This window comes from Phalangium opilio, unplaced genomic scaffold (genome assembly GCF_054372755.1).
Source record: "Phalangium opilio isolate 3A_F unplaced genomic scaffold, DU_Popi_V2 ptg000031l_1, whole genome shotgun sequence".
Taxonomy (NCBI): domain Eukaryota; kingdom Metazoa; phylum Arthropoda; class Arachnida; order Opiliones; family Phalangiidae; genus Phalangium; species Phalangium opilio.
The window spans coordinates 11,845,942-11,860,801 of record NW_028324158.1 but is presented as its reverse complement, the minus strand read 5'-3'; the positions used below and the strand labels follow the sequence as shown (position 1 = coordinate 11,860,801).

General features: G+C 37.3%; 1 protein-coding gene across 2 annotated transcripts; it reads right to left on the bottom strand.

Moving 5' to 3' along the window:
* Positions 1 to 479: 479 nt before the first annotated feature.
* kibra (WW and C2 domain containing protein kibra) lies at positions 480 to 14,751 on the bottom strand. Of its 2 annotated transcripts, XM_089870208.1 has the most exons (20): positions 14,489 to 14,751; positions 11,554 to 11,663; positions 11,375 to 11,469; positions 11,011 to 11,303; positions 10,789 to 10,918; positions 9,913 to 10,029; positions 8,944 to 9,092; positions 7,685 to 7,849; positions 7,395 to 7,484; positions 6,443 to 7,225; positions 3,994 to 4,149; positions 3,731 to 3,923; positions 3,283 to 3,411; positions 2,919 to 3,206; positions 2,635 to 2,844; positions 2,438 to 2,536; positions 2,125 to 2,311; positions 1,970 to 2,043; positions 1,731 to 1,855; positions 480 to 1,092 (listed from the first exon to the last, which is right to left on the bottom strand). In XM_089870208.1, exons 1-20 carry the CDS (start codon positions 14,614 to 14,616, stop codon positions 864 to 866), a joined length of 3,750 nt encoding a protein of 1,249 aa, XP_089726334.1. In that variant the 5' UTR covers positions 14,617 to 14,751; the 3' UTR covers positions 480 to 863. The 2 variants fall into 2 exon arrangements, with proteins under 2 accessions (XP_089726334.1, XP_089726335.1); XM_089870209.1 differs by lacking the exon at positions 7,685 to 7,849.
* Positions 14,752 to 14,860: the final 109 nt, after the last annotated feature.

The window sequence follows — 14,860 nt, the reverse complement described above, 5'->3', positions numbered from 1 at the left end:
TATTTAGTGATGGCAAAAACGGATTTATGGGATAAGAACGTCGGATCGTAGCTTTAGCCTCTAGTACCATCCTCGCATACTTTATTGAGAAACTTCGTCTGCTTATATTTTGACTCCACCCACAAATTCGATCTCTAGAAGTAGCTATATACAGAATTTGTGGGTGGAGTCAAAATATAAGCAGACGAAGTTTCTCAATAAAGTATGCGAGGATGGGGAGTGAATTCCCTAACTCCGACGTTCTTATCCCATAAATCCGTTTTTGGTGATGGGGTTCATGAAGTTGAACCAAAAATTAATTAATTAATTAACCTTCGTTAATTAACTTCTTCTAAAGCCTGAGCTTGGTTTTCTTTTCTTTTCTCCGAAGATTAATTTAATTCAAAGCCTAAGTAAGGCTTTGGGGGTTGTTTTTCTAACTTAATTAATTCCTTTTGTTTTTTGTTGTTTTTTTCAAATAAAACACGTACCAACCAGTAAGTCAAGTACAAGTAGTTCTTTATATGGTCCATAAGCAACATTCACACCACACCACAACGCACCTTAACAGTTAACACCCCTTATCGTCAACGCGTAAATGAGTTAGTTCGTTCCGTGTGTCAAAAGAAACCACTTTTTTCTACTAAAAACAGTAAAAACACCGACCGATTTATCAGGTACGAAAATATAAAAATTTCTCATTCGAAAAACTCGATTAGTCGCGTGGCGTCGCGTCGCGTCGTCGTCGTTCCTTATCAATTAATATTTAATTAATTAATTATAATTAACTTAAATCGAATCGAAAAGAAAATTTCTTTCATTTATTTTTACATTAAGAAGATTCACGCGTACGTTGCTAATAAAAAAAAAATGCACTATAACTACTAAACTTGAACACCTAACTCGGGGTCAACTTCGTAATCAAAACGTTCCGCGGCCACGTCACTTTTATTAGATTGTTCGGTGGTTGTTGGAGATTTTGGCCTCTTTAATTTTCTAGTTCTAATTTCTACAGTACCTGAAGGGGTTCCAGTTGGGGTATCACCCTCGTCAGAGTCAGGCGGGAGTAATGGCACCAGCATATTTACGCGCGTAAAGAAAGCCATTTTCTCCCTTTTTTTAATAAATAATTAAAAAAATAATTAAACAATAAACACATGTATGTTATATATAATTCAATTTGAACATTCTTAAAGGGAGGGTGAAGTGGAAAATCAAGTGATTTTATATCGATTCTTCTACTAATTATAAGACCAGTCTGCATAGTGAAACATTCAGGAAATAAATACAGGTTCCGAATGATTTTAAAATTATTTCAAATTAGGTTCAGATTTTAAGGATAATTTTAAACAAGGACCTCCGACCAATCGCGTAACGCCCTGCCTTTTTGTTAACAAAATTCTCGTGGCATGTTCCGTGTTGAATGAAATTTATCACGAGATTTGATAAAATTAGGCGCGCGATGTGACAATCGTGGCGCGAGACATGGAACGTGCCACGAGAATTTTGTTAATAAAAAGGCAGGGCGTTACGCGATTGGTCGGAGGTCCTTGTTTAAAATTATCCTTAAAATCTGAACCTAATTTGAATTTTAAAATCATTCGGAACTGGTATTTCCTGAATGTTTGACTGGTCTTATAATTGGTAGAAGAATCGATAAAAATCACTTGATTTTCTACTTCACCCTCCCTTTAAGTCCTTAATCATTAAAATAAATTATTAAAAAAACAAAAAAATCAATTAAGACTTACCTAAATGCCGCTTCTAATAGATCGGGTTGCTTCTTTCGACTTTTCCTTAATTTATAAATATCCTTGGAAGTCTTTTGCAACAATTTTTCTACCTTACGTTCCTCAGATCCTTGTTTAGTTTGACTCTGAATAAAATAAACAAACAAACAAAGAAAGAAAGTATGAAACAGTTAAACAAAAAAGAATATAACAGTCCCTTAATTACAAATATAACTTCTTCATTACAATAACAATCTTACATCATAGTTTACTTTCGCAAGTACATGCTGCAATTGTTCATTTTCACTCAACCAATTTGGCAATTCGGTATCTCCTGAAAAAACAAAGATTCGATGATAAAAAGTTAAGTACAGACGATTAAAATTAAGTTTAACATTGAAATATTAACATGTACCTTTTGATTTCGCTTCCTCCAGACGTCGTTTCAGTTCTTTCAACCTGGTTATTTCTTCCTGAAGATGATTCAATTTGGCGTGAGACGCTCTCAAATCTAAAGCCAGATCTAAGGAAGTTCGCGTATTGCCACTTTGAACTCCTACAGTTCGTTTACTTCGATGATGTCGAGCGCAAACTTTGGCAGTCTAAATAGAACACTAACCTTAGTACCCAAAAAATCCGTAAAACCATGAATTTATTCATTAACATGAATGTTACATGAATAAATTCATGGTAAAACCACTCTTTAGTTTCAATTAAAACTAACTTACGTTTTTCCATCTTAAACTTCTACGTTCGACAGAATTACGATGAAATGGGACGCTTTTTCGATACAATGGCATTGAACTGTCACTATCACTTCTATTTAACTGTCAACAAAAACATAAATGTTAATGTTAATGTTAATGTTGTAAACACTAACATGTCACGAAGTTTAAACCCTAACTTGACATAAAAATGAACTTACCCTGCAAATATAATGATGTATATTGACAGCGGCACTGGGAGAGAACGTTTGTGATCTTTTGATAACGACAGCGCGAGCTGCGGTGTCCGCCGGCGCCACCTGAGCCTTCTTTGCCCTGGCTGGCATAAAGATGCACTCTGTATTCGTTTCCTTATCTAACATTTCAACTTTGACCGCTAAACGTTCGGCTTCACAAGCTTGGCAAGGAACCTAACATAAAAATGATTGGTTTTCAAGTTTTCTTCGATTTACTTACAACACAAACCAACCACCACAATTCTTACCAAATCGCCTTGATCTTCAGTGGTTCCTTGTCCAGATTCCCCAGCTTCCTCAACATCCTCCTCCTCCTCTTCCTCCTCCTCATCTCTTTCACTAACAGCACTCCCCTCACCTTCACTAACTTCAACTTCTTCACCTAAATCACAGTCAATGGCGGGTCCTTGATTTCTAGTTAACGTTGATGTTTGGGATGAAATTATCGTTGACTCGTCGCTGCTTTCTTCCTTAACACTGGTAATTCGTGGTTGAATCGATTCCGCGAACGAGTGGCGATCTTCGCTTACTTTCCTCTGTAATCACCCAAGATTACTTTAGAACACCCAAACCCAACCCACACCCCAAGTACGTAACAAACGAAAAACTTACAACTAAGGGTTGTTTATCTTTCTCCGTTAATGCTGGTTCGGGTTGCATAAAACGGAAACTTAGAATATTATACCATTTTGTGGAAATACTTTCTGGGTTGAAATCAGCCAAACTGACTTGGGAACTACCCTATTGTTTCAGTTTACAAAAGAATTAAAGAGACGTCAAATTAGCCTTATTCCTGATCAGCGCCACCTACCCATAGCGGCGACTTTGAGAACTACTGTAAGCGGCAAGCCAATCAGATGTCGCTAAAATCTGGTGACGTCACTGACTGGCACTCTCGGGTCTTACCAAAAATGACGTCACCAGATTTTAGCGAAATCTGATTGGCTTGCCGCTTACAGTAGTTCTCAAAGTCACCGCTATGGGTAGGTGGCGCTGATCAGGAATAAGGCTAATTTCGTGGTCGGTAATGTTGAAAAATATAATCATCAACAAATCATACCAGACACTCTTCCTCATTGAGACAGTTAACAGACCAGATGTTAACTTGCAGCGTTTTAGTGTAAAGTTTGTTCAAAGGTAAAGGAAACCTAAACGTTTCACCGATTCTAGGTTTACTGAGATTATCTATGGGTTCGGTACTGCAATTGCAAACCATATCAGCCTGGATCGGTAACAACGCAACCTTGATACACCTGCGATGTTTATAAACAAGGCTCGTTATATTTAACCTATTTCCCCATAGACGCAACAACAAATATTTACACTTTAAAACCTTCGGGAACTGAAAGTGCCGATAAATTTCGCGCCCTTTCGATACCAACGTGAAGTAAACCATCTTCCATGGCGTACCTCAATTTTACTTGAACTTGAGACGTTTCTAAATTAAGTTCACTTAGACCAAGGTGGTCGTCCTTTGTTCTGTGTCAAAGAAGGTCAAGATAACCAATCAACTACCAAAGCAAAACCCTGCACACCCTCTCAACATTTAAATTTTATAAAACGTCAAAAAAAGAAAAACACTTTTAAAAACAAGAATATTAACCTTAAAGGAGACTAAACATATATATAGGAAGCCTTAGGAAAAAAAAAACAAGGTTCGTGCGAGGGATATCTAATTAACATGATGGCAAGATGCCAAGAAAGTCTTGCCAATCTTCTTAAGTAGAATGTAGATGTTTTGAAAAATTTGGTCTTATTAATGCCTCGAAAAATTCCTTCAGTTCGACAGAGAGATAAAAATCAAAGGCATTATAATACTTCGCTCATTAGTAAGCGAGCGAAAAAGAAATAAAATAAGTCTTAAAAATACCAAAATTTTTCTCTCTCTCTTGGTTAAAGTCTAACATAATCAACGCCGAGCCCATGACTGTTTTTTTAAAGAAACAGTCTCAGGAAGCGTTCACAAAAAAGTTCAATGCAACCTATATTGGACAGGGGATATGCGGCTTAAGAACGGTTCCTACCCTTTCCCTCAAAATGGCGGAAAGCCTTACAGATTGAAAGGCTAGTCTGTCCACCAATTAGCCAATCGGCCGTCTTCTCCCAAAGATCTTTGCCATTTTGAGGGAAAGTGGAGGAGCCATTCTTTAAAGTTTTTCCGCCATTTTGAGGTAAAAGTGACAACTACGTTTCGGATCAGTTTAATTTTCTCAGCTAATTTCAAGTAAAAGGGGCAATACGTTTTAGTTCCGTTAAATTCTCAGCCATTTTGAGGGCTAATGGGAGAAGACATTCTATAAAACCGGCCACAATCTTTTAACAGCGTTCTCTATTCAAAACACACGTGTTCTGAACACGGTGCGCGGGGTACACGAATTTTACATTACAAAATATTCAACCGATATGAAATTGATAAAATCTGTGACACCTGCCCTTTAATATTAGTTACCTAACCGCTATTATCTTTAGCCTTCGTTCCAGACATCATAAAAATAATAAAAAAAGAAACTATTTTATTAAGAATACAAAATTTAAAATAAAAAAAATCGGCGTCGAAGGTTCCTAAACTTCCTTTTACGGGGTAAAATAAAATAAAAAACCAAAAAGGAAATACCAGAGTAATGGGATTCATTATAGAATGAGGAAAAATTCCTCCCCGTTCCAAACTTATAAAAAGCTATTAATGTTCCTTTAAAACTAAACTAAACTAACCTATACTGGCTGGAGAAGCTTAGGGCTAAAGCAATCGAGTCTTTTAGTTCTTTCTCGCGTCGCTTTGAAATTAAATTGAAATTTAATGGGATTAGTTTATGTAGGAATTTTTCAGGCATTAAACGAAATGAGAAATAAATAAAACACAAAGTGATTGTTGTCTGCCGATGTCTAGCTAGCTAGACCTTTTGTGTTATTAATTTTGGATTTCCATTAAGGGTATCTTAGCCAGGCCCAAGAAGCGTTCGGGTCATCAGACCTTTTTCCTCTTTTGTGGTTATTTGTTTAGAACGTCAAAAAATGCGTTTTTAATGGTATTTTCCCCCAATTTTAATCGGGGGGGGGGGGATATGAAAAAAGTATTTGTTTTATAGTAGTTGTTTTATTGCGATTCAAAGATTAAAATTTTGAAGTGGAGGGTTGAAGGTTTTGATAATATCTAGATTATTATCAGATTGAATGAAGATTAGGGGAATATGTGGTTTTCGTTTGATTTCAATAAAAGCTCAGCTCAAAATTCGATATTATTTGCAAGGCCCGTAAAACATTATACGGCTGGTTTTATATGACCAGTGTTCGGAAATGTCCGATAAAAGTACCTGACAGTCCGGGATCTTTAATAATAATACAAAAAACTAACTGGACATCGCGTAAGTTAACTGGAAACTCGGTATTTGAACACAAACCGTTAAAAACTAGCGTACTATCATCAAAATACTAACTGGACATCGCGAAAGTTTGCTGGAAACTCCGTAATTGAACACAAAAACCTTAAAAACTATGATGCCATCATCAAAAAACTAACTGGACATCGCGGAAGTTCTATGTAAACTGTGAATTTCACTTCAATCAATTAAAAACTAGCGTACTATCATCAAAAAACTAACTGGACATCGCGGAAGTTCTATGTAAACTGTGAATTTCACTTCAAACCCTTAAAAACTAGCGTACTATCATCAAACCACTAAATGGACATAGCGAAAATTCGCTGGAAACCCCGAAATTCGACCCAAAACATTGAAAAACCCACCACCGGTCAATAAGAAAACATTGAACTCACCGTTTGTTGGAAGCTTCAAAAACTCCACTATCCCCGGCGACAGATTCATCACTGACGGCGGCGGAAACACTTCTATTGGCACAGTTATTAAAACCACTAGCTTGAATAATGTCCGCGTCGGTCGCGAGTTCACAAATGGGACTAAGGGGAGGTTGACTACTCGCACTCATAGCCGAATCCCCGCTCAGTTCGAAAATGGCACGAGTGTTCGAAGAAGAATCTTGTTGAAGAGAATGATGAGGTAATGACCAATTAACAACTGGTAATGAGGTGGCGCCCGACGACACTACCGCGCTCGAAGGATGAAGTCTATGTTCGAGAGATTCTCCTGGAACACCCAGAATTTTCAAATCCGCGAGACACTCTTCGAGACCGGCACTTAACAATCGTCTCTGTCTTTCCAAGTTTGTTAGTTCGTAACTCGGTGGGGGACCGTAATCGTACGGAGATAAAGGTGGCGAGATTGAAGATAAAGACGAACGCGGTGATAGTGAAGGACCGCTGGTCGGTAAGAGACCCGGTTGGGCGGGAACACCTTCTTGGGTCGTTGATAAAGGAGTTGGATTAGGGACATTAGGGTTACGATTATTTCCACCCTGTAACAAGTAACCGATTCGCTTTTGAAGGTCGTGAAGCGTTGGGTCGGCAGTACATTGAGGGAAACCGTAAATGTCCGTGAAACTAAGACTGCTTAAAGAGCCTTTACTGCTGGCTGACAGTGAGCCCGTACTCAAAGAACCTAATGAGCTGCTCGAAGACACTGATAAAGTGCTGGCCGAAAGACTAATCAAGAACAAGCACGATTAGGTTCATCATTACCGGGCGCTAAACAGATTCGCAAAAACCCTTCATCTAATAGGGAACATAATCGCTAAAACCAAGGCTTAGTTTAAGCCTTGGCTTTCAAACAACTACAGCCCCTTTTAGACGAAAGTTTTCTAGTTATCAATACCTTTTCAGTTGCGATTCTAAATAGGTAGTTAACCTCATAGAGTCACGTAATTTTTGTAGTAGTAGATTCTTTTGTTCGTGTAACCTTAACCTAAACATTCAAAAAAAATTTAAGCCTTGTCCAAAACTTCCGATCTAATTAATCTAAGTCTCCCAAAATTCATTCCCAAACACCATAGGAAAGAAGAGAAAATTAAATAAAGGCGCAAAGAAATGCACGAAGAGTAAAGGTTAGTTAATCACGGAGGGGGATTTGGTTTTTGGGGGGGGTATCTCATGGTCATCTCTCACCTATCGGCAATTGCTCTATTAGACATTTCCATGGCATTGCCTAGATCTTGTTCGAGTTTGGATATTTCCGAATGAACAGCGGCTATTTCAACGTTGCTTCGTCCTTTAAGATTGATGCTACGAAGTTCTCGTAATAACTGCTCCTTTTCTTGAATCAGAAGCAGCCTAGACATGCACACATTGTGTTTTTTTGTTTTCCGAACAGTATCGTGTGTGTTTTTTTGATTTAACATTGAAAAGTTTCATGCAGGCCATCAACGAATCAACGATAAAGAAAAAATAAAAAGAGAGAGAAAGAATTTTTTTTTTGAGAAAAATATTTTCAGCGGTAACAAAAATATTTCTCAATGCAAAACAATAATTAAAATAATATTTCTTAAATATTAAATTAAAAGGGCGATTGCTTTACTAAAACTAATCTAACACTAACTAAAATTTTAATTACTAGTGTCTAAAAACCAAGAGAAAATGTTGCACTCTTCGAATAGAGAGCATCGTAATAACAAATTTAGTAAATAAAATAAAAAAGTAAAAACCTTCACCTTTGACCTTTTTTTGCGTTAATTAAAACGTTCAGACTAATGAACTCCTTATCATTAAAGCCAATAATAATAATAATTATTATTATTATTAAAAAAAGCCATCACCAACTGCTAAATATTACATCTAACCGTGTTAAAAATTTCCATTACCGCTAATAACATTAAAAAATATTAAAATTATGTTGTCCTTGATTAAAATTTAAAATTTGCATATATATATATATAAAAAAAATAAACTAGGGTAGTCCCAAGATTAAAATTGCAATACGTCGCTTGCCTTTTCTTATTATTTCTAAATGGTAATGTTTTTAAGCTTGAATAGAAATGCAGTCATGCGTAACGAAGAAAGTTTATCTTTATGGCAAAAAGCAAAGCTTGCTTCTTCAAAGCCAACCAACAACAACCATGCATATAATTATACTTAAAAAGCAATGCAATTACGGTAAACGGCCAAATTTTATAGACGTTTTTTTAAGACATAGACATAGAGATAGATATCGTATTCGATAATCCCACTTAATTATAATTAAAATTAAATAACGCTGTTTAATTTCAGGCCTAAATGACTTACCTCTGCTTATAATCCAAGTAAAGCTACTAATTTACAAAAATTAGGTTTTAAAGTAAACTAACTAGATTTAAACTACTTAGCGGGGGAATCTTTAATTAGCGTTAACTTCCTAAGTAATTATAATTAAAAGTAAATTTCGGACTTACCTATCTTTATCAGATTCAACTTGACCAGGAGCCATTTTGTCTTCAAGATCAGCTAATTCTTGTTGAATTCTATGAACTTGTTTACGAGCTTCGTCATATTGAAGCCTCATTCGCGCCATTTCCGCCAAACGCGCGCCCAAAGGAGCAAACTGAAGAAGATTTAATTAAAAACTTTAAATTAGTTACTTATTTCAACCTTTGAAAAACCTTTGAACCCTTCCTCCCTCCCAACCTTTGAACCCTTCCTCCCTCCCAACCTTTGAACCCTTCCTCCCTCCCAACCTTTGAAAAAACCTTTGAACCCTCCCTCCCTCCCAACCTTTGAATCCTCCCTCCCTCCCAACCTTTGAAAAAAACCTTTGAACCCTCCCTCCCTCCCAACCTTTGAACCCTCCCTCCCAACCTTTGAACCCTCCCTCCCAACCTTTTGAACTCTCCCTCCCAACCTTTGAACTCTCCCTCCCAACCTTTGAACTCTCCCTCCCAACCTTTGAACTCTCCCTCCCAACCTTTGAACTCTCCCTCCCAACCTTTGAACCCTCCCTCCCAACCTTTGAACCCTCCCTCCCAACCTTTGAACCCTCCCTCCCAACCTTTGAAAAACCTTTTGAACTCTCCCTCCCAACCTTTGAACTCTCCCTACCCAACCTTTGAACTCTCCCTACCCAACCTTTGAACTCTCCCTACCCAACCTTTGAACTCTCCCTACCCAACCTTTGAACTCTCCCTACCCAACCTTTGAACTCTCCCTACCCAACCTTTGAACTCTCCCTACCCAACCTTTGAACTCTCCCTACCCAACCTTTGAACTCTCCCTCCCAACCTTTGAACTCTCCCTCCCAACCTTTGAACTCTCCCTCCCACTTATTAATTTGATATAAAAGACATAATTAAAGACTTTTAAATGATCGAATTACTTATTTCAACCTTTGAACTCTCAATCCCACAAATATTAAATATGATATTTACCTCTCCAGACAGGTCAGTTTGGGACGCTGTATTTAACTTTTCATGAGGTATACTGAGAGTTGATACATCAGGTGAGGGTTGCAATCTTGTCAGGTCATCTTTCAACCTTGCAAGACTCTGTTAAACAAAGAAATAAACAAACAAACCTCCGTTTATGCCTTTTGTTAAATTGAAGCCATAAAAGCGAGATACATTGCAAGATAATGACAACACTAGTATACAAGACATCATACCCTTCTTATCTCTTAGCTCAGGGACAGGGACATCCCCTGCTGTGCGCTTACAGTAGCCCTTTCTTACAATAGCTACCCATAGGGATGGATACACAATGAGTCTACAACCCTCTCAACCCCACACTATTCTATAGACCATTTCAATGCAAGTCAGAGTAGTAAAACCCTGCCTTTCATCCCTCTTTTTGGCGCCTGCGCCTTAGTCTCTTTATATCATGAGAAAGGCAGAGATGATGACAATATACCAACCCCCTTGTATGTCCCCATACTTACTTACAGTTGCCCACCCCTTTTTTTCTGTCAAAAAGGTCTATTTTTCCCTTCCCTTCTTAAAGCTTAATAAAAATAAATAAATATAGGGCAGCAAACACAACCCATTATAGCTTGAAGAGGAACGAATTACCCCTTACCCCTTTTAACCTGTCAATCAATTGACCACCAAGGAACAGAGGGGTAAAATACTTTTATAAATTTCTAGAACGTTTTGTGTTATTTTAATATGTAAGAAAGATGAACTACTCTACCCCTCCCACAAAACAGATAAAGATCGCGCCCTTGCAGGTAGGTGAGGTGAGATTAGTTTATGCATTGCCAGGTGAACCCCCTCTTTCTCTGGCGCACTGTAGGAGGTAAAAAAACTGACCTGCATGAGTTCTGCCTTCTCTTTCTCGCCACTATTAAGAGATTTCCTGATATTTCTTAGCTCTTCCATGATAGCTTGAGCTTCGGCTAAACTATATCCACCAGGTTGACCAGAAAACTGTTGATCAACCCTTTAAAAACGAGGTTAAAGGTTAACCTTAAACCATTATGTCTATATAATGAATAAGATAACAACTAAACTTGACTGTGGTCAAGTACTTACTGGACTAAAGCTTCGAGACCTTGTTCTTTGTACTGCATTTCAGTGCGAATTTGTTCCAATTCTCGTTTCAAACGCGATACTCTGTCCTTGGCCAATGCCACATCAGCTTTGAGCAAGTCAGGATCATATTTTGTAGCCGTGCTACTGGCGCTTGAGCCAGCTGATCCTGTAGAACACAGACTAACGCTGGAATGGCAGGTAGTCAAGCCATGGAGAGCCGCGTTTAAATGCCGATATTCGTCTTTGGCCAGAGATAATCTTTGCTGTTTTACGTCAAAGATTTCTCTTTTGGCCTAAAATGGTTTAAGACAGAAGATTTAAAAAAAACTCCGTAAAAAACGCGTTTAATAAAGTTGAAATTTACATCTAAGTCATCTTGGGCAGTTAGTAGATAGTCTTTTAACATTGCTTCTTGCAATTGCCGCCATTGTTGTCTAGGGTCTTCTATTTGATTTGTTTCTGTTCAAATTTGACAACAACATCAACCCAATATATTCCCCCAATGTTTTTTCATTTTTATTCAAACGCTAATTGGAAACTTACGATTAATATGATCAATATAATAAATTCCAATTTGCGAATCAAAACATTCTTCCCACCCAAACGGCAATTCATCTCCAGTACAATCAGCGAAGGATTGTGGTTTTGTGAACCTTTTGTTTTTATTTAAAAAAAAAAAAAGAATCAAACTGGATGACTCAAGGAATTTCACGCGTACCCATTAAACTGATTTTATTTGTAAGCTAAATGTTTCCAGCCAAGAATTAAAACAATGGGGTTGAGTTATTCTTTTTTTCCTTTTTCAAATTCCCTGAACTTTGCACAAAGAGTCAGCGGACCTTCAAATTTGATTTTACTTGTGTTCATCTTCATTTTTATATTTTTAAATATGAATTATTTTTTTTTTTGGAGTGAAATCCTTAAATTCCCGTCATTTCTTAATTTCACTTTCTAAATTAACAGCACATTTTTAAAGGGAGGGTGAAGTAGAGAATTTTCTTAACAAAAAGGCAGGGCGTTACGTGATTGGTCTGAGGTCCTTCTTTAAAATTATCCCTAAAATCCGAACCTAATTTGAATTTTAAAATCATTTGGAAGTATTTCCTGAAGCTTTCACTATGCAGACTGGTCTTATAATTAGTAGAAGAATCGATAAAAAAAAATCACTTGATTTTCTACTTCACCCTCCCTTTAAAGGGAATATCACACTTGCAGTATTTTCCGCTATGAACTCTATAATGAACAGGGTTCATACAACTTTTGGAAAACAGATTTCCCCGTGATTTACAGGGTTTTTTTTCTCCAATGTATGGACTATCTTATGGAGCGAATGTTAACGAACATTTTGCATAATTACGCGACCCCCCGTTTCATGTAACCCCAAGTAATTAGTATCCTTTGAAAGGGGACAAATAGGACTGTGACATACTCAAAGGATATCCCCGTATTTCTAATAAAACCAGAGTTATGCGACTCCAAACTCCAAAGGGGCGTGTAATTAAATTAAACCAATGTTAATAACAACAGAAGTGGGGTTTTTTTCTTTATAGTTGAAGCAAGCTTAATTACTCGACCCCCGTTTGCTGTAACCCCAAGTAATTAGTATCCTTCGAAAGGGGACAAATAGAACTATGACATACTCAAAGGATATCCCCGTATTTCTAATAAAACCAGAATTATGCGACTCCAAAGGGGCGTGTAATTAAATTAAACCAATGTTAATAACAACAGGAGTGGGGTTTTTTCTTTATAGTTGAAGCAAGCTTAATTACTCGACCCCCGTTTGCTGTAACCCCAAGTAATTAGTATCCTTCGAAAGGGGACAAATAGGACTATGACATACTCAAAGGATATCCCCGTATTTCTAATAAAACCAGAGTTATGCGACTCCAAAGGGGCGTGTAATTAAACCCATGTTAATAACAACAGAAGTGGTTTATATATATATATATATATTAGTTGAAGCAACCCCTTCACAGCAAAATTCTAAATTTCCCCGAGTTTTTTTGTCATGAAATTATTTCCCTTAGTTTTCCAGGTTTGTATAAACCCTGATGAACAGAGTTCGGACCCAAACAAAGAACACACTTTTTGAAAATACATTTCTATTCAACTAGTGATTATAATATGTGCATTTTTTGATTAAGAAATGAACCCAATTGTATAATATATAGTTTATAATCTATACTATAGTGTTAGACACGCACACAACGTTTGGTAGTATCTTTAAATAAACGTCTACGCTCTGCTCTTAAGATCCCATTGTCGTGGAATGTTATCACTGGCGGTAAATGCAAATATAAATATGGTAGGGCACTGTAGTTAATTATGAAACCTGATCTAACCGCTATTGATAAAGATAATGCATGCTTCTTTAGAAGGCACTTCATTTTAGTCTTATCTAAGTTATTTGCCCTGTTATGATCGTATGTCTGAAAATTTAATGATTGAGTAACTCTTTCAATATTTATCTAAAATTATATACACAATTACTGGTGACGATTTGATGACTACAGCAACTGAGAATTTTTTTTGGGGTTTAACAAAAGATTAAAGGAAAATAAATCACTAGTTCTATAATTTCCTGTCTAGAAAATATAAGGTTTTTTCCCTGTTATTCATAGGAAAGGTATTTTGAATTTCACACAACTTTATATTATTGGAAATCCCTCTTAAAAATTCCCTTTTGCATTCATGGAATTTCCAGGTGTCCCGCTACACTAATCTCTTACCCCAAACTTTCACCCCGATATATTGTCAACTAAGTTAAAATTCAGATTGTCCAAGAAATTTTATAAAAATTCTCGATTATTCAATAACCAATTAACTATAAAAGTTTTTTCTTCTAAATTTCCAACCCAAGCCTGTAACGATTACGCAGGATTTTAGCGCAATACCCCTAGGGGCTAATACATATTTCATTTCGCGATTTTGGACTCTTTGGGGAGATTCATTCTAGAGAAGGCTATGGATGGCTTCTATTTACTTTTAAGGGTAGATAAGAGCGTGGGATAATAAATTCTTTAGTAAATAAGACAGTAACCTTAGTTCCTTCGTTTAAAATATTTAGATTAGGCTTAAAAACGACTAATCCCGGTCCTTAATGGGGCTTTAAACCGTCAAAAAATAAATAAACAAAAGAAGTCTGCCGTCGACATCAAACCCCGCAACCCGACACCCCTCCGAGCTTAATAATAGACTCGGCCCCGTTCTGGAATGCAGCGTGGCCTGGGTGAATTTCCGTAAGAGAATATATTACTTCAAAAAAAGAATTACGCAAATTTTGGATGCTTTTACGGCTTTCTTACTAGCTAAATTTTTAGAAGCGTTCTATAATTTAAGGGAAAAGGTCTATAATTGAAGGATAATAGGCTTAGGATTGGGCGCTAAACTCGGCGGTTTAAAATATTCGTGGAATTCCGGGATTAACTTAAGAGACACGATCAGGGCACACATTCCTGAGATAGGCTTAGCTCACCTGTCTCGGGGGTCTATCCAAGTAGTTTGCTTGTTGATGTGATCGATGAAATACACTTTCCCGTCGAAATCGGTACCAATATCCCAACCTTCCGGTAAAGGAATTTCACCATTACGTCCTTTAGGCATATTTCGCACCCGGTAAACAATAGAATATTTAGATTTTCACAAGGGAACGCGACTCGCGCGACTTCGCTGAGGCTTCCATCTTTATCGTGCCTCATTACATATTCGTGACGTCGACTAGCTTCTATCTCACCCGAGCCGGGACGTCCAATCCGGAGAGCTACACATCCCTTACTCAGCTGGATGGAATTTTTGATATTCCTTGCCTTTTTCCCGAGTGTCGCACTCGTACTTTTCCATGAATACA

Coding starts and splice junctions, on each gene's coding strand:
- kibra (XM_089870208.1), bottom strand. CDS start 14,616: ATGCCTAAAGGACGTAATGGTGAAATTCCTTTACCGGAAGGTTGGGAT. Junction 4,150..6,442: donor TTTGAAGCTTCCAACAAACG/GTGAGTTCAATG, acceptor TCTTTGACACAG/AACAAAGGACGACCACCTTG. Junction 3,412..3,730: donor TCAATGAGGAAGAGTGTCTG/GTATGATTTGTT, acceptor CTGAAACAATAG/GGTAGTTCCCAAGTCAGTTT.